Consider the following 22453-nt stretch of genomic DNA (forward strand, 5'->3'; position numbering starts at 1 on the left):
GACAATGTTCCATGTGTGCTTGAGAAGAATGTGTATTCTGTTGCTATTGGGTGAAATGTTCTTCACGTGTCTGTTACATTCATTTGGTCTAAAGTGTAGTTTGAGTCTAATGTTTCCCTATTAATTTTCAGTCTGGACAATCTTTTCATTGTTGAAAGTGGAGAATTTAAGTCCTCTATCATTATTGGGTCACAGTTTATTATTCTCTTCAGCTCTATTAATATTTGCTTTATATATTTAGGTGCTCTGAAGTTGGTGCATGTATATGTACAATTGTATATTCTGGATGAGTTGACTCCTTTATCATTATATGACCCTTCTATCATTTTATAGTTTTGACTTACACTCTATTTCATCTGATATAACTATCACTATCTCTGCTTTCCTTGTTTTCCATTTGCAAAGAATATTTTCATCCACTCAGTTTCAATTTATCTGTGTTCTTAAAGGTGACCTGAACCTTTTATAGGCAGGATACAGTTGGGTCTTGTTTTTTATCCATTCAGCCACTGTCTTTTGATTGGATAATAAAATCCATTTATATTCAAGATAATTATTGATAAGTAAGGACTTACTACTGCAATTTTGTTAACTATTTTGTGGTGGTTCTTTAGATCATTTCTTTCATTCTCTCTTGCTGCCTTCCTTTGGGATTAATTTTCTTTATCGGTATGCTTTGATTTCTTTAAGAGGGAGTTTCACTTTTGTTGCCCAGGCTGGAGTGAAATGGCACGATTTTGGCTCACTGCAACCTCCGCCTCCCAAATTCAAGTGATTCTCCTGCCTCCGCCTCCCATGTAGCTGGGATTACAGGTATGCACCACCATGCCCAGCTAATTTTTTAATTTTTTAATTTTTTTTAGTAGAGATGAGATTTCATCATGTTGGCCAGGCTAGTCTCAAACTCCTGACCTCAGGTGATCCACCCACCTTGGCCTCCCAAAGTGCTGCTGAGATTACAGGCGTGAGCCACCATGCCTGGCCGCCTGGCCAATTCTTTTTTTTTTTTTTTTTGAGACAGTCTCACTCTGTTGCCCAGGCTGGAGTGCAGTGATGCAATCTTGGCTCACTGCAACCTCCACCTCCTGGGTTCAAATGATTCTCCTGTCTCAGCCTCCAAGTAGCTGGGACTACAGGTGTGTGCCACCACATCCAGCTAATTTCTGTACTTTTAAGTAGAGACAGGGTTTTTTTATTGAACAGGCTGGTCTCGAACTCCTGACCTTGTGATCTACCCTTCTAGGTCTTCCAAAGTGCTGGGATTACAAGTGTGACCCACCGTGCCCAGCCTGATTCCTTACTTTTTATCTTTTGTATATGTACTATCGACATTATTGTGGTTACCATGAGGCTTACACAAAACATTTTAAAGTTATAATGGGATATTCAAAACTGATAACAACTTAACTTTGATCACATAAAATAACTCTACACTTTACTCCATCTCTCACACATTGTATGTTTTTGATGTCCCAATTTATAATTTTTTGTATTGTATATCCTGCAACAATCTATTGTAGCTATTATTGTTCATAGTTTTGTCTTTTAACCTTCATGCTAAATATATCATCGATTTACACACCACCATTTCAGTAGTAAACATTCTGTGTACTTAGTTTTTGCAATAAGTTTTATAGCTTCATATGTGTTACTAATTAGCATCTTTTTCTTTCAGTTTAAAGAGGTCCCTATAGCATTTATTTTAAAGTAGGTCTGATGGTGACAAACTTCCTCAGCTTTTGTTTGGGAAAGTCTTTGTCATTCCTTCATTTTTGAAGGACAGTTTTGCTAGCTACAGTGTTCTTGGTTTGCAATTTTTGAATATATCCTTCAGTGCTTTGACTATATCATTTCACCTTATCCAGACCTATAAGGTTTCTTCTGAGAAATATGCTGCTAGTGTTGGTGAAATTCTGTTATATGTGACTTGCTTATCTTCTATCTTTGATTTTTGACAGTTTGAGTATAATGTGCCTTGGTGTCATCTTGTTTGGATTGAATATGATTGGAAATCTGTGATCTTCTGGTACATGGATATTATCTCTCCCCAGATTTGGAAAGTTTTCTGCTATTTTTAGATAAGCCTTCTACCCTCTGTCTTTCTCTTTGACTTATTTAATATCTTTAACTAAATATTTGCTCTTTTGATGCTGTCCTATACATCCTGTAAGCTTTCTTTTCATTCTTTTTGCCCTCTGATAATTTTCTTAAATAACATGTCTCTGAGTTCACAGATTTCTTCAGCTTATTCAATTTTCCTGTTGATGCTCTCTATTGCATTTTAAACTTCATTTATTGTATATTTCAGCTCTAGAATTTCTGGATTTTTTTTTTAAAGTAATTCTAATCTCTTTTAAATTTCTTCTTTTGGTCATTTTGTATTTTCCTGGTATCATTCCATTGTTCTTCTATATTTTCTTGAAGTTAACTGAGCTTCCTTAAGACATTTATTTTAAATTCTTGGCCATGCACAGTGGCTCACACCCGTAATCCCAGCACTTTGGGAAGGCCGAAGCGGGTGGATCACCTGAGGTCAGGAGTTTGAGACCAGCCTGGCCAACATTATGAAACACTATCTCTACTAAAAATACAAAAAACAATTAACCGGGCATGGTGGCGGGTACCTGTAATCCCAGCTACTTGGGTGGCTGAGGCAGGAGAATCACTTGAACTCAGGAGGTGGAGGTTGCAATGAGACAAAATCGTGCCATTGTACTCCAGCCTGGGCAACAAGAGCGAAACTCCATCTGCAAACAGAAAAAAAAAAAACAAAAAAACAACTTTGTCAGGCAGTTTATATATCTGTTTCTTTGGGGTCAGCTACTGTGAAGATTGCTGTGTTCTTTTGGTGGTTTTCTGTCTCCTTGGTTTGTCATGTTTCTTGTTGTCTTACATTGATGTCCATGTATTTGGTTGAGCAGTCACCTATTGCAGACATTACAGGCTAGTTACACTTTGGAAATATTTTTGAAGGGTATGAGGGCACTTGCTCACTGGGGTGTACCAATGAATGTGCCAGCTGTGTAGTCTCTGTGCAGCTCTATCAGCTAGGGAGAGTGTTGATGAAGATTCCAGGTGTCCTCAGTGGTCAAGGCTGTGGGTTTCCACAGTGGTAGTGAGGGTTTTTGAAGTCTTCAGTGGCAATGGCTACTAAAATCCTCCCACATTTTTTTCCCACCAGGGAAACTGTGTCTGAAGAAATCCCTCTTGGCACTGGGTCTGGTTCATGGGCTTGCTTGGAGTGATAGTGGCGCCAGCATCAGATGAGTGGTGCCCATGGAGTGGCCACAGAGCTGAACCCAGAAGCATGAGCATGCATGGAGGAACTACAGATCTAGGATCAGCAGTGATAATGGCACTGGTGCCTGAAGCACAGACACCTCTTCTGTAATGCTGGTAACAGAATGTGAGGCATGAAGATTTGTGAAGCAGTCAGGGAAGTTGGGAATGGGTAGATAGGTGTGCACAGAGTTAAAGCAGCTTTGGGGTTAGGGTTCTAGTACCTGAAACATGGGCATGCCCAGTGAGGGTTTGGCTTCAGGGCCCAGAATGTGAACTAGCTTACTCTGGTGATGGCTTCAGTGTCTGAGATATGGACAGGCCCAGTGAAACCATACAGCCTGGGTCCAGAGTGTGGGCACTCAGAGCAGCCACTGCTCCACAGTTGGGGCACACACAGGATTGGAAGAAGTAAGGTTTTTTTTTTTTTTAAAGTACCTCAACAGTAGTAACTTCTTGGGTAAGGGAGAGGTGTAGAGCCACATTGCCCTCTTTGGGAATCCCTCGAATAGCTGTTGGTTACTGAAATAGCAAAAGATCCTGATGTTTTCTGTGGAACAGGCCCCCAGGGACCATAGTGGCTCCCACTGCGTGGCTAATAGCCTCCACCCTGTTCTTTGATCCTAGCCATCTTCTGGCATCTCAGTATGCCAGAATCACCACTGATCTTTCCTATGTGGATATTCTCTGGGGGTTTTTTGGTCCCACCATTTTGCTGCAGATTATTTAATGGCCTCTCAAGCCCTCCCTGGGCTCTTTTGGTTTGGGAATACCTGTCCATATTTGTTTTTGTTAGAAGTAGTTGGTGGATTAAAACTGGTATCTTCTACTCTCCTATCTTGGTGATGTCACTCTTAATTGGATTTTTGTCTTTTTTTTTTTTACTGCATTTTTGATTAACATGTTTATCTAAGACATAGTACTCATGAGAAGTCCAAACACAGAATTCAACACATTCACAAACATCTTCTCTGAACTAATTACAGCAAATAACCATGCTTTTTTTCTTTCAAATCATAACTAGCATCTCCTCTATATTTAATTTTCTATTAGTAAGTAAAATTTCAATGATTTCTACCTTTCACAAAATAATTACTTCAGAATTATTTGGAGCCTCCAAAAGGTAGATATTATTATTGCTGAGGGGAGCAGGAAAAATATATATAACCAAATCTTGTTAGATGTGGAGGAACTTCTATGGATAACCTCCCTATTTCCCAAGGGTCAAATATCAACGAATATAATATTTAGCCAGAAGCAACCTGACCTTCTGAGTTACACTTCCCTGAGTAGAATGGAGCTAATGAAAGACAAATAACAAGTGAGGAAACATGATATTCTGCGGTGGACCTTGCTTCCCTCTAAGTAGGGAAGGCATACACTCTTGAATGGAGCAAGAGCCAGAACCAAGATTTAATGGAAATTACAAGATAGGCATGGTAGACCCTGCCAAATTATCTCCTTGTAATGAATAACTCTTGTTGTCACTAGTTTTGTTAATGATTATAGCAATAGGCCAGGTGCAGTGGCTCACACCTGTAATACCAGCACTTTAGGAGGCCGAGGCGGGCAGATCACTTCAGGTTAGTAGTTTGAGGCCAGCCTGACCAACATGGTGAAACCTTGTCTCTTCTAAAAATACAAAAATTAGCCAGGCGTTGGGGCGCATACCTGTAATTCCAGCTATTTGGGAGGCTGAGGCACATGAATCACTCAAACCCAGGAGGCGGAGCTTGCAGTAAGTTGAGGTTGCACCACTGTGCTCCAGCCTAGGTGGGGTGATACTCTGTCAAAAAAAAAAAAAAAAATTATTGCAATAATCTAGTACAGGTATCCTCGAAAAAAGGTTAGCAAGACATTAAATAAATAATTTTCCTACTTTGTCATTACGTTGTCCACAATCCTCTCTCCCATACCTCTTTACTAAAATTAATATAGTTATAATATTCTGTGAGAGGTATGAACAAGTACTATTCTGTGAGTGGTTTCATCATGAAACACAACAGGCAGAAAGCAGCAATATTCTTTTCCAAGATTATCTAATTTTATAAATTTGTTTCTCTTCATATTACACAAACAAGTTTTCACTGGGTAATCGAAGTAGATATTCTCATTCCAAGTCAGAGTACAAAGGTTTTCAAACAATTATATATTTTTTCTTAGTGACTGATAAATCATGATTATTTTATCTGGCTATAAAACCTAATAGGGAAACTTGAGGAACACTTAACTAAAAATCTATCATTGGCAATATAACATAGTTGGTTTAGAATCAGACAAATCTAATTTAAATTTAAATTTAGACTACAATTCATATGAATTCTGTGACTTAAATCAGGTAATATAAATTCCCTAATTCTCAGTTTTTTCCTTTTTAAAATGAGAATAATACTTTCCATATAAGGTTGTTATGAGGATTATGTGATAATATGTTTAAAATCCTTAGCCTGGTATCAGACACATAGTAATTACAGGGATAAATAGTAGCTATCAGGGCCACCACCAGTTCTTTTCAATTAGAAAAAGCCCTGTGGGTAATTCAACTTGGAAAGCAGAACATGAGCTGGATTTTAGCCTCCCCTAGCCACCTTAGTTAGGTGCTTCTGTTCAGTGGACAAACTGCACAACTACTTTCAGAAGCATTGGTAGCTACTATCAACAATGGCACCTAAGATTCCCAACATTTAAATAATGCCTTGTGAATAAACGTTTTCCCTCTCTCTAGGAAGCCCCTGATCTTTTGATATTCAATTAAAGTAAGATAATGAGATAGACACTTTCCCATACAACTGACAGGAGTAAAAATTGGTATGAAATCACAGGAGAAAAAGAAAGTAATGATATTCACTAAGAGCCTTACACAAGCTTATGCTGTTTGATCTAGTAGTTCCATTTTAAGACTCTATTCTAAAAATAATCAGAGGTACAAAAAATATTTTTGTATAGTGTTATATATAATAGTATTAGAAATTATTTGAATATGATTATAGTGAAGTGAAATACTCTGCAGCCATTTAAATCACTTCTCAAAAAGTTTCAATCATACAGTAGTTTATTAAAATATTGAGTAAAAAAAGCAGAATGCAGATTGCATATTTATATGATTCCATTAAAAAAATAGATGCAGATGGTCTCTGACTTACCATGGTTCAACTTTACAATTTTTGACTTTACAATGGTGTGAAAGCAATATGCATGCAGTAGAAACCACACTTCAAGTACCAATACAACATATTGTTTTTCACTTTCAATGCAGTATTCAATAACTTACATGAGATATTCAATAGCTTATTATAAAATAAGCTTTTTGTTTATTTTCTCCAACTGTAGGCTAGTGTAAGTGTTCTGAGCACATTTAAGGTAGGCCAGGATAAGCTGTGATGTTCAATAGGTTAGATGTATTAGTGCATTTTTGTCTGACAATATCTTCAACTTACAATGGGTTTACTGGGACATATCCCCATCAAAAGTCCAGGAGCATCTGTATATAGAAACAATTCTGAGATAAACTAACAACAGAATATTTACAGCATTTCTCTCTGAGTGGTGTAATTACAGGTGATTTTTAAATTATTCTTGACACAGTGTCTTTAGACTGAGCATTTTTACTATTATAAACAGAAGAATGATTTTTTTAAATTTTCTTTAAAAATCAATGCATAGGATAGAAAACATTCATTCATTAACACTGGCTTATTAACAAGTCAGTTAATACATGACACAAAGAAATAATGAGCAGGAATAAGGTGATGGGAGGAAGATGTTAGAAATTCTTGGAGTTGAAGTTATTTTGAGTAGTCTGATTTACAAAGGTAGGAAGCTGAGGCTTTACACTTGATTGGGCAAATAGGCAGTTAAATAAATGGTATGAGGGATGTCTATTTCTGGCCAATGTGAAGTACCAGGGACCAGATATACTGCCCCACCAGAAATAACCAAAAATCAGATAAGATATATCAAATAACGGTGTTTTAAAATATGATTTTTTATTTCCTTCCAGCTTTATTAAGGTATAATTGACAAATTATATAGATCTACAATGTATAATATAACATGTTGATATATGTATACATTGTGAATTAAATCAAGTTAATTAACATATTCATCACCTCACTTAGCATTTTTGTGGTGATAACACTTAAAACCTACTCTTTTAGCAATTTTCAATTATATAATAATTATTAATTATAGTTACGATGTTGTACAATAAATTCCCAGAACTTATTCATCCTAACTGAAACTTTGTACCCTGTGATCAACATCTCATTTCTGCTGCCCCACTCCCTGACTCCCAGACCAGGCAATCACCATCCTACTTACTGCTTCCATGAGTTCAATTTTTTTTTTTTTTTTTTTTTTGAGATGGAGTCTCACTCTGTTGCCCAGGTTGAAGTGCAGAGGCACGATCTCCGCTCACTGCAACCTCCGCCTCCCAGGTTCACACCATTCTCCCGCCTCAGCCTCCCGAGTAGCTGGGACTACAGGCACCCGCCACTATGCCCAGCTAATTTTTTGTATTGTTAGTGGACATGGGGTTTCACCGTGTTAGCCAGGATGGTCTCGATCTCCTGACATGGAGATCTGCCTGCCTCGGCCTCCCAAAGTGCTGGGATTACAGGTGTGAGCCACCATGCCCAGTCAAGTTCAATTTTTTTATTCTCCACATATGAGAGAGATTATATTTGCCTTTCTGTGCCTGGTTTATTTCACTTTGCATAATGTCCCCTAGGTTTACCTATGTTGCTGTGAATGACAAGATTTCCTCCTTTTTAAGGCTGAGTAGTATTTCATTGTATACACGTACCACATTTTCTTTATCCATTCATGTGCTGATAGACACTAAGCTTGATTATGCATCTTGTCTGCAACAAACATGGGAGTGCAGATATCTGATGACATACAGATTTCAATTTTTTTTTTTTCAGACAGAGTCTCACTTCGCTCTGTCACCCAGGCTGTAGTGCAATGGCACCATCTTGGCTCACTGCTACCTCCGCCTCCTGGGCTCAAGAGATTCTCCTGCCTCAGCCTCCTGAGTAGCTGTGATTACAGGTGCCTGCCACCACACCTGGCTAATTTTTGTATTTTTAGTAGAGATGGGATTTCACCATGGTCAGGGTGCTCTCAAACTTTTGAGCTCAAGTGATCCACCTGCCTCAGCCTCCCTATATGCTGGGATTACAGGTGTAAGCCACCGCGCCCAGCCTCAATTCCTTTGGATAGATAGTCAGTAGAAGTACTGTTAGATCACATAATTTTATTTTTAGTTTTTTGAGGAACCCCCATGCTGTTTTCTAAAACGGCTCTACAAATTTACATTCCCACCAACAGTGTACAAGTGTTTCCTTTTCTCCGTATCCTCACCAACACTTGTTATCTTTTATCTTTTTGATAATAGTTATTCTAATAGGTATGAATATCTCTGTAGTTTTGATTTGTATTTCCCTGATGATTAGAGATATTGGGCATTTTTTCACACACCTGTTGGCCATTTGGATGTCTTTTTTTTTTTTAGAAATTTCTATTCAGACCCTTTGCCCATGTTTTAATCAGGTTATTTGGTTTCTTCCTATCCCGGCCCGCGGGACAGTCAGTGTAGGCCCTGGAGGAGGGGGTGGGAATTTGGGGAACAAGAGACACGAGAAATGGAGACAAGACAGTGCTCTGATCAAGTCTCGTTTAATGGTGGTAATGCAATGCCTTATATACATTTGGAGGGGAAGGGGTTGGGCTAAGGCGGAAATGACCTAAAAGAGGAAGGCGTGGCCAGATAGGCTTCAGTTTCCCCAGTCGGACGTCATGTTGCGCCTGCGCTGTCAGGTAGTCTTTTCGCGGGCACGGGAAAAATGAATGAAGAAGAAGCGGGAAGAGCGCCATCTTTTAATGTCGGTATTAATACAGGGAAGAAGGTAAATCTAGGGAGAAGGTGTGGGGTGGAAATGAATATAGCTCAGGCGTTTAATCTTTAATTATTATTCGCTATGGCCGGGGCGTGCAGCTCCGGACAGGTCCCCCTTTTTATATTTTTATGATAAGAAAACCCCTCGGGAACTGCGCCTGTCTTAGGTTGGGTCAACTCACCCCCACCTTCTAGGCCCGTCATGGGATAAGGCAGCAGCAAGGGCGGCCCTCCTGTCTTAGGCTCCGATGGAGATAGTGTCCTCTTACCCGTCATTGACTGTCCAGTTCAGCACACAGGGGAGGTGGTCTTATTAAGGTAAATAAGACTCACCATTTTCAGTCATCTCAAGGCGATGATAATGAACCTGTATAGGTTTGGCCTGGAAGGCCTCGATTTGTTGTCTGACAAATGCCATAAGCTTATTAAGGATTATAGGCCCGAGAGTGAGGAAGAGTAGAAGAGTGAGTAAAGGACCAAGAAATGGCAGGAGATAGGGGAGAAGTCCATCGAGTCCAGTCCATAGTGGATTGGCGGCCAGGCCTTTTCTGCGCTTTTCTAGTTCTTCTTGCAAAGTTTTTATCTTATCTCTGACGATTCCGGATTTGTTGGCGTAAAAACAGCACTTTTCCTGTAAAGCCAAACATATCCCTCCCTGTTCTGCCGCTAACAAATCTAGGCCTCTTCTATTTTGGAGAACTACCTCAGCTAACGAGTCTACTTGGTCTTGTAAATCTTGTATAGTACTGGATAAGGTCCGTACATCTGAGATTAATTGATTGGATAATTTAGTATATTGGGTTAGTGAGACTCCTAGGCCTGTGGCTCCTGTAGTAAAAGCAGTGGTGATTCCTAGTCCAGCCAACAAGGGAATAAATTGTATGGCTCGTTTCGGTCTATAAATAAAATGTTCAATAGCGGGGATGGGGATAGGTTCATCTCCAGGGATGATATCAATGTCGGGGAGAAGAGTGGCCAGAACACAAAGCCCTGTCCAATTTGTAGGTAGATACGTATATGCCATGTTGTTTCCACAAACGAAAACCGAGCCATTTATAGCACACAAAGGGTTGGTGGCATGGATTATGGAAGTACAGTTGCCAAACACAACATAGCCTAAATCAATTTCTTTAGTGTTATTATATGATGGTGAAAAGAGGCAAGAGGAATTAGAAAACGTCATCGGTTGAACTAAGAGGGGGGGGAATAGGACAGGAATTATTTACTAAGGATTCATTTGAGTAATTGACATAGGGCAATGAAAGGTTAGGTATGGCTAGAGGAATAGGGGGGCCCATTTTAAGACAAAGCCAACAATCGTGGGCCAGGCTTGTATTGGACATTTGAAGTAAATTGTAAGTAGCATTGAGGATATCAAAGGTTTGGGCATCGAGCCTAAAATTATCTCTAAGCTCAGGCAGGGCTAAAGGGTGATATTGAAGTTCAGGATATGGAGCTTTATGAATTTCTTCTAATTTTTTCTGGACGGTTTTAATTCTTGCAATATCTAATGGGCCTCCTCCATCAGAAATGTGAATGGGGGCGGTAGTGCTCCAACAAACAGGCTTTCCTTTTTGGCCGTTACAAGGAGATTGTACAAGTTTATTAGTGGATCCTAATACTTGTACGTCATTGATGCCTCCAGTTTGTGTTTTTAGTAACGTGGCCGTATAATATGTTCTATTGCCTGATTTGCATTGTTGATAGGAGGTATAACAGGAACTATGTACAGAAGATTGGAAAGAGCTACAAGGGCATTCTAGGAGCGGCCCGCTAGGTGAGGTATCTCTTGGGGTAGACTTACATTTCCATAACTGGTTTGGCATTAGGTAAGCTGTCTTGCCCGTGCAGGTCACCTGGGTGATTCTATCTGACGGAGGTTCAGATATTTGTCCCCCTCTGCAGTCACAAGGCTGGCCGTATTGTTTTCGTAATAATTCTTTTGCCTTACGAGGGTCACCAAAACCTGCATAGACTGTCACTATGTTATATAGAGCGATTATTCTCCAAAGGAATTTCATGTTAGGCTTCATTTTCTGAAAAACAAGAAGGAAAGAACTTCTCAGGGAGATTTATCTTCCCTGGACTGACAATGGTTATGATTTATTTGTCTTACCAATCTTTCAGGCAGCCATCTGGCTGCATCATTTTTTTGTGAGAAGATGCATACTGAGCCTCTTCCCCAAATTAAAACTGGATCGGGGCCATGCCATAAACTATCAAGTGGATCTTTCCATTTTACCATTGCAAACTGTTTTTGAGATTCAGGATGCCAGAAACGGTCAGCAGCCGATTTTCCATGACTGTCCAAATTTAAAAAATTAAGGATAAACAGGGCATGATTATGTTTCTGGGGGTACCCTTCACGGGGTACCAGCTCCCCCCTTTTAATTTTGTGATAATAGTTAATGACAGATGAGCTCTTTCTACTATACCTTGTCCTTGGGGATTATAGGGAATGCCTGTGGTATGTTTAATTTGTAGGGTATTACAAAATTGTAAGAAGGTTTTGGCTATATAACCGGGGCCATTATCTGTTTTGATTTGTTTGGGTATTCCTAAAATAGAAAAGCAGTGTAATAAATGAGCTATGACATGTTTGGTGGCCTCTCCTGTTTGGAGAGTTGCACTGATGAATCCACTATAGGTGTCTATGCATACATGGATATATTTTAGTTGACCGAGTTCTAAGTGGTGAGTAACGTCCATTTGCCAAATTTCGTTGGGGATGAGTCCTCGGGGGTTAACTCCTAGATGGGGAACAGGTAAATATGTTATGCAGTTGGCGCATTGTTTAACTATTTGTCGAGCTTGTTCTCTGGTAAGTTTAAACATAAGTCTTAAGGTTTGGGCGTTTAAATGATGTAAGGCATGTGCTTTTTGCGCTTGTTGCAAATTGTCTGTAGTGACTGTGGCTATGGTTTTTGTTGCCGTGTCAGCTGTTGCGTTACCTTGTGTTAGAGGTCCCGGTAATCCTGAATGTGCTCTAATATGCCCAAGAAAAAAGGGAGTAGTCCTTTTTCGGATAAGTTGTTGACATTGTAAAAATAGGTTAGCTGTGTCTGAAATATGTTTAATTTGAGACACGGTCTCTAAGAGGGGTACTGAATGAGGCAGGTAGGCACTGTCTGTATAAATGTTAAGTGGCTGACAAGGAAAAGCTGATAGTGCTGCAATTATAGCTTGCAATTCGACCAGCTGAGCTGATGTATAAGTGGTCTGGAATTTAACGACTACATTATTGTAAGTGTAAGCAGCAAGTCCTGTGGAAGATCCATCAGTGAAAATTAGTAATGTGTCATTGAGAGGTTCTTTACTGGTAATATGGGGAAATACAAACGCATGAAGTTTACAAAATTGAATAAGCTTGTTAGGTGGGTAATGGTTGTCAATCGCGCCAGTATAAGAAGCGCAAGCAATTGGCCAGGCTTCCATATTTTGTAACAGCCAATGGATGCGTGATTGAGTGTAGGGCTGTATAATGGTAGAGGGTTCTATTCCAAAGTATTTTCTACTGTTTTCTCTTCCCAAGATAATTAGATCAGCTACGGCATCATAATAAGGCAACAAAACCTTTTTAGGGGAGGAGGGCAGGTGTACCCACATAATGGGATTGTTCTGCCAAAATAGGCCAGTAGGGGTTATTGTTGTGATAAAAATAAGGAATATTAATGGCTGAGAATAATCAATACCGGTAACAAATTGTGTTGCAATGGCATGTTCTACCTGTTGGAGTGTTATTAATGCTTCTTTAGTAATGGACCTGGGGGATTTTGGATTAGAGTCTCCTTTTAATATATCGAAAAGAGGTTTTAACTCTCCTGTGGTGAGCTTTAAATACGGTCGAAGCCAATTTATGTCTCCCAGTAATTTTTGGAAATCATTTAAAGTATTTAAATGATCACGACGTATAACGGCCTTTTGATTAATGATTTTGGGTCCATTAATCTGGAAACCAAGATAAGTGTATGGATCTTGTAATTGTACTTTTTCTGGGGCTATTTGTAGTCCGGCTGCTGTTAACTCTTGTTTGAGTTGGGCGAAGCACTGTAAGACTTGTTCGCCAACTTCTCCTGCTATTAAAATATCATCCATATAATGTATAATATACATTTGTGTCCATGTTTTTCTGACTGGCTCTATAGCGGCAGCTACATATTTTTGACACAAGGTAGGACTATTGGCCATACCCTGAGGTAAGACTTTCCATTGATAGCGCTTCATTGGTTGTTTAAAATTTGTAGATGGAAGACTAAAGGCAAATCTTTTCTGGTCAGCAGGGTGAAGGGGAATTGTAAAAAAGCAATCTTTAAGGTCAATAATGATTTTAAAATATTTTTGAGGAATCGCAACCGGTGAAGGCAATCCTGGTTGTAAGGCACCCATAAGGATCATAGTGATATTTACTGCTCTTAAATCTTGTAAGAGTCTCCATTTACCAGACTTCTTTTTAATAACAAAAATAGGTGTATTCCAAGGGAAATTACTTTCCTCAATATGTCCTGCTGCTAGTTGTTCCTGCACTAACTGTTGGGCAGCACTTAGTTTATCATTGAGTAAAGGCCACTGATCAACCCAAACGGGCTCATCTGACTTCCAAGTAATGGGGTCAGCGCACCTTTGGGGTGCAGGTATGTCAGTGGCCTGAGCTAAAAATTTCCAAACCCCTTTTTATCAAGTTGTCCTGAAACCAGTATAGGCTGTGGGATACCGTTCTCTCCTTTTCCAAGACCTTTACCAGGGGTGTATCCTTGAGTTAACATTTGTGCAGTAACTATATCATTTGGACTACACATTATAATTTTCATTTGAGAGAGTAGATCTCGCCCCCAAAGGTTAACAGGTAGGTAAGGGATGACAAATGGCTTAATGAGGCCTGAATTGTTTTCTTTATCTGTCCATGTTAGGTATTTAGAACTTTGTTTAGGATTACTGCTTTGTCCACTTCCTCTCAAGTGAGTTAAAGTTTCTGTGGTAGACCAATGAGAGGGCCAATCTTCCTGTTTAAGGATAGTTACATCAGCCCCTGCGTCTATTAGTCCAGTGAATGCCTTCCCGTCTAACCATAAGGTTAGAGAGGGTTTTTGATTTGTAATTGGTTGCACCCAATATATATCTGATGATCCGAAACCTTTTATATTTCTATTAGAGTATTGGATATTATTATCTGTTTTAACCAAAGGTAGCAGGAGTAACTGAGCTATTCTAACTCCTTGAGGGACAGTAATAATACTATCAATAGCTCTGGCCATAATTTTAATTTCTCCTTCATAATCATTATCGATAACTCCAGGGAGGACTTGCAAGCCTCTCATGGTGACACTACTTCTTCCTAAAAGCAGCCCAAAAGTGTTAGGTGGCAAGGGTCCATATATTCCGGTATTTAAGGTTTGCGGTCCCATTTCAGGTGTTAGTATTGTGTGGGAGGTGGAACTGAGGTCCAATCCTGCACTTCCTGGGGTTGCTCTACTAAGTTTTGAAATGGATTGCTGTTGCTGGCTGGAACAAAGCTGACTGCCCCATATGCTTGTTTCGGGGCCTGAGGCTGGCCCCTCATCCCGTTTCCCTGCCTGGGGGGTAAAAGATTTCCTTGACTGTCAGTTTTAGATTTACATTCGTTTGCCCAGTGCCTTCCTCTTTTACACCTTGGGCAAAGGCCTGGGATTTTTGCTTCTGGACTCTTATTTTGGTTTTCACAGCAATCTTTTGCAAAGTGTCCCCTTTTACCGCATCTAAAACATCCCCCTTTATCTTTACCTTTGTTAATGAGGAAATCTCTTACTGTTTGGCCTCTAAAAGCGGCGGCCATTGCTAGGCCTTATTGATATGAGGGCCCAATATCTGAACAAAGGCGAATGTATCCTGTTAAATCTGTTTTCTTTCGATAAGGTCTGATTGCCGCTTGGCAGGCGGGGTTAGCATTTTCATAAGCTAACTGTTTAACATAATCTACACCCATTTCTGCATTTCCAAAGATTCTACCTGCCGTGGTCATAAGTCTATGCACAAAGTCTGAAAATGGCTCATCGGGTCCTTGTTTAACCGCTGTGAGCGAGGCCCCTGGATCTCCTTTAACGGGAAGTTTTCTCCAGGCCTTTGTAGCAGCAGCCTGGATTTGTGAGAACAGTCCAGGGTCATATTGCATTTGGGCCTGAGTGTCTGCATAATTACCTGAACCAGTTAACATATCAAAATCCCAACCGTTTCCTGCCTGTTGATTTCTTTTAGCTGTATCTCTACAATTTTCAAAGAACTCTGACTTCCAAATTAAGTGGTCTCCCCCAGAAAGAACTGCCCTGACTAAGGTATTCCAGTCTGTAGGAGTGAGCCAATTCTCAGCTACAGATTCCACTATAGCAAGAGTATATGGAGCAGTAGCCCCATACTGAGAGGCAGCAGTCTTTAACTCTTTTATAATAGTAAAATCAAATCTAGTATGATGCCTCCAAGCCTGTCCCTGTTCATCTATGGTTTCAGTGACCGGAAAAACGTCTTTGGGGGAGGAGTCTTCTCTATGTCGGCTAGCAACTAACCCCCCTCTTGGAACATGTTGTCCAGGCCACTGAAGTGGGCGCAAGGAACCCTCCATAGCGTCTGAGTTAGGTATTTTTTCATTTCCTGTTTTTAGCTTTTGGAGCCTAATTATCAATGATTGATGTAACTCTTCAAGTTTAATCTGTTCTTCTAGTTGAGCAATTTTTTGCTTTAACTCTTCTTTGGGATCTATTGCTGCCATAACAATGGGCGCAGAAGCCTCATTATGTGTCTTATTATATGGGGGTGGGTATGAAGAACAGGGAGGCAAATCAGGGTTGTGATATTTAGCCGCCTCTTCCTCTAAATCATCCCAATTTATATCCTATTGATTAGGCTTATTAATTTCCTCCTCCTTTTGAAGCATCTGTAAAATTGGGTATTTTTTTGGTTTGTTTTCGTGTGGTATTTCTTTATCTGTTACAGAAGGAGACTTGATTTCCTCATGATCACTTTCGAGGGAAATGAGATCTTCCTCCGTATCTTGCGAAGGCTTTGTGAGGTTAGAGCGGGAGCTAACCTTTAAAATATGCTCTGTCTGAGCGACCACAGCCATGACTTGCGGATTGGCCTCCTTCTTATCTATTAAATCTCTAATGAGGTTCCAATAAGAGAAGGCGGTTACAGGAATTTTTTCTGGCCCAAAAGTATTATAATAGTCCTGAAAACAATCCCCTACTCTACGCCATCTTTTAATATCAATAGTTCCTTCCTGTGGGAACCAAGGGCAAGTGTCTTTTACAAAATCAAAAAATTTAAACAAATCATTACCTTTAACCTTTACTCCTCGTATCTTTAAAGCCTCTTTTAATTGTCCTACATATATTTGATGTTGGCTTAATTCTTGTCCCATTTCGGACGCGTCACTTACCTTCGATTCTGACGTGGCAGGTTCCCGCGGTGATCGGAAGAGTTTGACTCCTTTTGTCTTCGTTAGCGGTCGACCATCCTTTGGCGTCCTCTTCCTCACGGAGTCCCTCGTTTCCAGGCCCCACGTTGGGCGCCACGTATCCCGGCCCGCGGGACAGTCAGTGTAGGCCCTGGAGGAGGGGGTGGGAATTTGGGGAACAAGAGACACGAGAAATGGAGACAAGACAGTGCTCTGATCAAGTCTCGTTTAATGGTGGTAATGCAATGCCTTATATACATTTGGAGGGGAAGGGGTTGGGCTAAGGCGGAAATGACCTAAAAGAGGAAGGCGTGGCCAGATAGGCTTCGGTTTCTCCGGTCGGACGTCATGTTGCGCCTGCGCTGTCAGGTAGTCTTTTCGCGGGCACGGGAAAAATGAATGAAGAAGAAGCGGGAAGAGCGCCATCTTTTAATGGCGGTATTAATACAGGGAAGAAGGTAAATCTAGGGAGAAGGTGTGGGGTGGAAATGAATATAGCTCAGGCGTTTAATCTTTAATTATTATTTGCTATGGCCAGGGCGTGCAGCTCCGGACATCTTCCTATTGAATTTTTTGAGTTTCTTATGTTTTATAAGATATTAGCCCCTTATCAGATATGTGGATTACAATTTTTCCCCCTATTTCATAGGTGGTCCCTTCATCCTGTTGATTGCTTCCTGTACTGTGTAGAAACTTTTTAGTTTTATACAACAGCTTAAAATACACTGGACATTAGACAAAAAAGGACACTCATATCTGAGAGAAAAGAAAGAAATTAGGTGAGCTTTACAATTAAATATGAAACAGATAAAGTGGCCAAGTGTGGTGGCTTACACCTGTAATTCCAGCATTTTAGGAGGCCGAGGCGGGCAGATCACATGAGGCCAGGAGTTCGAGACCAGCCAAGCAGGTAGAATTCACAAAGCAGAATGCTAGAGAGAGAAATCTGCACTGAGTGAGAACTCCAGACGTCTGCAGAGGATGCTTTTAGCATATTCAACCAAGTACTAATCAATGTATACATGTAAGGAAAATACAAGACACCAGGGAAAAGAAACATTCAATGGTTCAGAGGTACAATCCTCCAACAAGACTGAAAATCATTCCTGTTCTCATCACTCAGATTGGAAAAATCTCATAATTTGTGTAATACAAGGTACATTACACGAAAGCATTTTGCCTCAGAAGGAGGGTAAAATAAGTCTGAGAGTAAATGCTACTCTGGTACTACCTAACAAAATGTGATCCAGAAAGATCAAATCATTTCCATGTAACTTAACCATATCCCAGGAAAAATTCAATAATATTCATAGGTATAGAAAAGTAATTTATTTTACCCAACAAAGTAAAATTATAATCTCTTACATACAGTCAAAAATTACCAGGCATGCAGATAAGCAGAGGAATAATGACCCTTAATGAGAATAAAAATGAATCAATACAAAATCCAGAAATGACACAGATTATAAAATTAATAGAGGACATTAAAACACATATTTTAAGCATATAACTATATTCCATATGTTCAATAAGTTACAGAAATGATTGAACATGAGTGAAAACTATAATGTCTGAGGTGAAAAATATATGGAATGAAATTAACTACAGGAAGACATTGCAGAAGAAAAGATTAGCGAATGAAAAATGTAGAAATAGAAACTATACAAAATGAAAAATCTAGAGGGGAAAAGAGGATGAAAAAAATTAACAGAACATTTTTAAGCTGCAGAAGAGCTTCAGGTAGTCTAATATAAGTATAATTGAGGTCTCCAAAGGAGTGGAGAGATGAGAAGACAAAAAAGAACATTAGAAGAAATAACATCTAAGAATTTTCCAAATTTTATAAATGCTGTAATCTCATATATTTAAAAATATGAATGAACCATAAGCCAAAAAACATGAAGAAAAATATAGCAAATCATATTAACAAATTGCTTAAAATTATTGATAAAGAGAAAAGTCTTAAAAGCAGCAGAGAAAAACACACTATGTACTTAGGAACTAAAATAAAAAAGAGCACAGATTTTTCATTGTAAACAATCCAAGCTGGAAGACAGTGGAATAACATATTTAAAATACTAAAAGAAATAAACTATGAACTAGAACTCTATACTTAGAAAAAATGTCTGTTAAAAATGCAGGCAAACAAAAGCTCTTTCACACCTAAAAGAATTCATCACCAGCAAGCAGAACTTCACTATAAAAAATGTTAAAGGGCCAGGTGAGGTGGCTCACGCCCGTAATCCCAGCACTTTGGGAGGTCGAGGCAGGTGGATCACCTGAGGTTGGGAGGTCGAGACCAGCCTGACCAACATGGAGGAAACCCCGCGTCTACTAAAAATACAAAATTAGCCGGGCTTGGTGGCACAAGCCTGTAATCCCAGCTACTCAGGAGTCTGAGGCAGGAGAATCACTTGAACCTGGAAGGCAGAGATTTCAGTGACCCGAGATCGCACCATTGCACTACAGCCTGGGCAACAAGAGTGAAACTCCATCTAAAAAAAAAAAAAGTTAAAGGAAGTTCTTCAATCAGAAGAAAAATGATACCAGATACCAGACAGAAATCTGCATCTACACAAAAGAATGAAGAGCACCAGAAATGGCAACTACGTGAATAATTACAGAGATACTATCTCTTATTGTTTAAATCTCTTAAAAAGATAAGTGACTGCTTAAAGTAAAAATAACGATATATTCTGGGGTCTATAACATATGAAAGAGTAAAATGTGTGACAATAATAGCACAAAGCCTGGGAGGAAACAAATGCAAATATAATGTTATAAGGTGTTATACTATATGAAAAGTGATTTAATATCACTTTAAGATATACTGTGCTAAGTTAAAGATGTATACTGTAAACCATAAAGTAACCACTAAAAAACCATAGAAGAATCATAGCTGATAAGCTAACAACAGAGATAAAACAGAATAAAATATTCAGTTAATCTAAAATGAGGCAGAAAAAGAAAAAAAAAGTGAAAAACAGTAGTGCGAACAAAACAAATTACAAGATGATAGATTTAAACCCAAACATTTCAATACTCATAGTATCATATAAATGTATATGATCTAAACACCTCAATTAACAGAGGTTTTTCAAAATGGCTCACTAGAGACAATGGATGCCCGTTCTCAGATAAAAATGAACCAAGGTTACGGGTGAATAATCATGGCCCCAGTAAAATACTGAGAGAAGAGTGCAAGGGCCTATTAGAGAAATCACAAGAAAAAGTTGAGATGCAGAAAATAAATGAGGTTGGGCGCAGTGGATCATGTCTGTAATCCCAATCCTTTGGAAGGCAAAGGCAGGAGGAGTGCTTGAGCTCAGGAGTTTGAGACCAGCCTGGACAACATACAGGGACCTCATCTCTTCTAAAAGAGAAAAAGTTACCTGGCTGTGGTGGTGCATGCCAGCTACTTAGGAAGACGAAGTGGGAGGACTGCTTGAGCCCAGGAGGTCAAGGTTGCAGTGAGCAGTGATTGCTCCATGGCACTCCAGCCTGGGTGACAAGCAAGACCCTGTCTCTAAAACAAAAAAGAAAAGAAAAAAATGAAAGAAAAGAAAAATGAAGCAAAGTTATGGCAGATGTTGAACCCGGAGGAACTTGGAGTCCTATGGAAAAGGTAGGTGAGGGTGTTGTTTGCTCCCCTCACTCCTGCAGCAAACTACTCTTTCCTGAATTATTGGACAGCCACTCTGCACTTGCAAGCTCTAGCACTGGTGTAGGCAGTGATTTGGGAACTTCTTGAGCGCTGAGCACCAGGCTACTAGCTCATGCAGGGTCACTGCCCTCAGTCCAGACCTTAGCTGAGATGGTAGGCACCATACTGGTTGTGCCCTCTTTGTGGGCCTCTGTCCCGCCCTGGACATCTCAGTCCCTGTGTCTCTGCATCACTGGACCCTCTGCAAAACATTTCCCAGCACCTTGGACTGTGGCAACCACAAAGGACTGGCAGGACCCAGGGAGCTGCAGGATTCTCAGAGGTCTAACCCTCAGTGCAAACTTCCTACAGGAAGAAAGAGTGCAGTGTGCCAAAGCACCCCTTGGGACTAAGGACACCAAAGCGTGTGTTTTCCTGTGCCTAAGAGCTCCTCACTTGTGAGTTGAAGGTGACTGCTCTTCTCCCAGTGGAGACGTGGGTGCAGCCAGATGGTACCAGTGCTTGCTAACAGATGTGGAGAGGGAGACTTCTTCCCCCTTACCCATTGCTCTGGATGCAACCACAGCTATTCTGGCAAAAGATTGGCATGGGTATGCCTATAGATGACCATTCCAATGTTATTAGGGGCAGCTGTACCTCCACTGAGGATGTGCCCACCAGGCCTGGGCTTGCATGAATGGCTGACCCCTCCTCCTCTCTATAGGGAGTATCAGCATTCCTGCAGTGGAGATTAGGCAAGCTGCAAAACTGTCAGCTTGGGTCTGAGGGAAGAGGTTCCACCTTGAAGTCATTTACACAGAGAGGTTTTGTACTGGTGTCTTCCACAGCCTTCAGCTACATTGCAGACTGGAGATAAATGACAGATTCTATCTGAACTGAAAGCAGGGGCCTCTGGACAGGGGTATGATAGGGATGTGGGTTGTTTTCCTGACTGCTCAGGATACGGAGTTGGTGCAGAATCCCTCCCCTCCACAGCTTCTGTCATCAATCCCATTAGGTCTGGTACTTGAATGGATCATTGAGGTATCTGTGGGTGAATTTAGCAGTGCAGTACTGCCCAGCTTTGTCCCCATCTCAGGGGTGAGCAGAGAACTCAGAACACCTGGCATTCCACAGACCAGCCCACCAGCTGAGACAACAGAGTGCCCCTCCCGGAAAACAAAGATCAAAGCATACCAGTCAGCTTCTGCCACAATTGGCTCTTACCCATAAGTGCCACCTACTGATATGGAGGTTGAACTGCATAATCTTATTTAAAATGTGCTGATAGAGGCCAGGCATTGTGGCACATGCCCGTAATCCCAGCACTTTGGAAGGCTAAGGTGGGGGCGCTGCTTGGGCCCAGGAGTTCAAGACCAGCCTAGGCAACATGGCAAAAACCCCATCTCTGCTAAAAATACAAAAAGTAACCAGGTGTGGTGGCACGCACCTGTAGTCCCAGCTACACAGGAGGCTGAGGTGGGAGGATTGCTTGAGCCCAAGAGGTTGAGGCTGGAGTGAGCCAACATAATCCCACTGCACTCCAGCCTGAGTGACAGAGGGAGACCCTGTCTCAAAAGAAATGAATAGATGAATAAAAAATAAAAATCAAATGTGCTGACAGAAGTGCACAGTACTGGCAAATAAAATAAGTTCCTTAAGACCTCTGCAATTCTAGTCCCACCATGTGCAGTAAGCGTGTTTATATGCTCAGTATATCACTACTACAACCAGCATCTGAGAAAGCCAAAAAGGCTATTTATAACCAAGAAACTCATAAGACTTGGGCCCCTGAAAGCACACAGAATCAAAGCCAAACAACCACACAATATACATTACAGTCACACCCTCAAGTGGGGAAAATGCTTTTTAAAAGTCCCAGTCAAGCAAAAGTAAATTAAAAAATAAGAAGTGACAGCTTCTCCAGATAAGAAGGAACCGGCATAAGTATTTTGGCAATATTAAAAAGCAGAGTGCTTCAACACCACCCAAAGGATCACACTAGCTTTCTAGCAATGAATCCTAACCAAAATGAAAATTCTGAAATAACAGATAAAGAATTCAAAATATAGATTGTAATGAGATCCAAGAGAGGGCCAGGTGTGGTGGCTCATGCCTGTAATCCCAGCACTTTGGGAGACTGAGGCGGGCGGATCATGAGGTCAGGAGATCGGGACCATCCTAGCTAACACGGTGAAACCCCATTTCT

The 22453-nt window shown here is 40.4% G+C and overlaps 1 protein-coding gene and 1 long non-coding RNA gene across 4 annotated transcripts in view; both read right to left on the minus strand.

Moving 5' to 3' along the window:
- LOC135969678 (uncharacterized) overlaps positions 1-22453 on the minus strand; it is a 69832-nt gene that overhangs the window by 35929 nt on the left and 11450 nt on the right. For 2 of the 3 annotated variants that reach the window (XR_012430873.1, XR_010585038.1), the window contains one exon: positions 4169-5065. This is a non-coding gene — a long non-coding RNA (uncharacterized lncRNA). Of the gene's footprint in view, positions 1-4168; positions 5066-22453 lie in introns of those variants that run through there. The other variant, XR_010585039.1, reaches the window with a different exon arrangement.
- Positions 8943-20810, minus strand: LOC135969677 (uncharacterized). Its single transcript, XM_065540242.2, has 3 exons — positions 20701-20810; positions 16584-16824; positions 8943-11214 (listed from the first exon to the last, which is right to left on the minus strand). The coding sequence occupies exons 1-3, from the start codon at positions 20808-20810 to the stop codon at positions 10348-10350; spliced, it is 1218 nt and encodes a 405-aa protein (XP_065396314.2). The 3' UTR covers positions 8943-10347.

This window comes from Macaca fascicularis, chromosome 2 (assembly GCF_037993035.2).
Source record: "Macaca fascicularis isolate 582-1 chromosome 2, T2T-MFA8v1.1".
Lineage (NCBI taxonomy): Eukaryota > Metazoa > Chordata > Mammalia > Primates > Cercopithecidae > Macaca > Macaca fascicularis.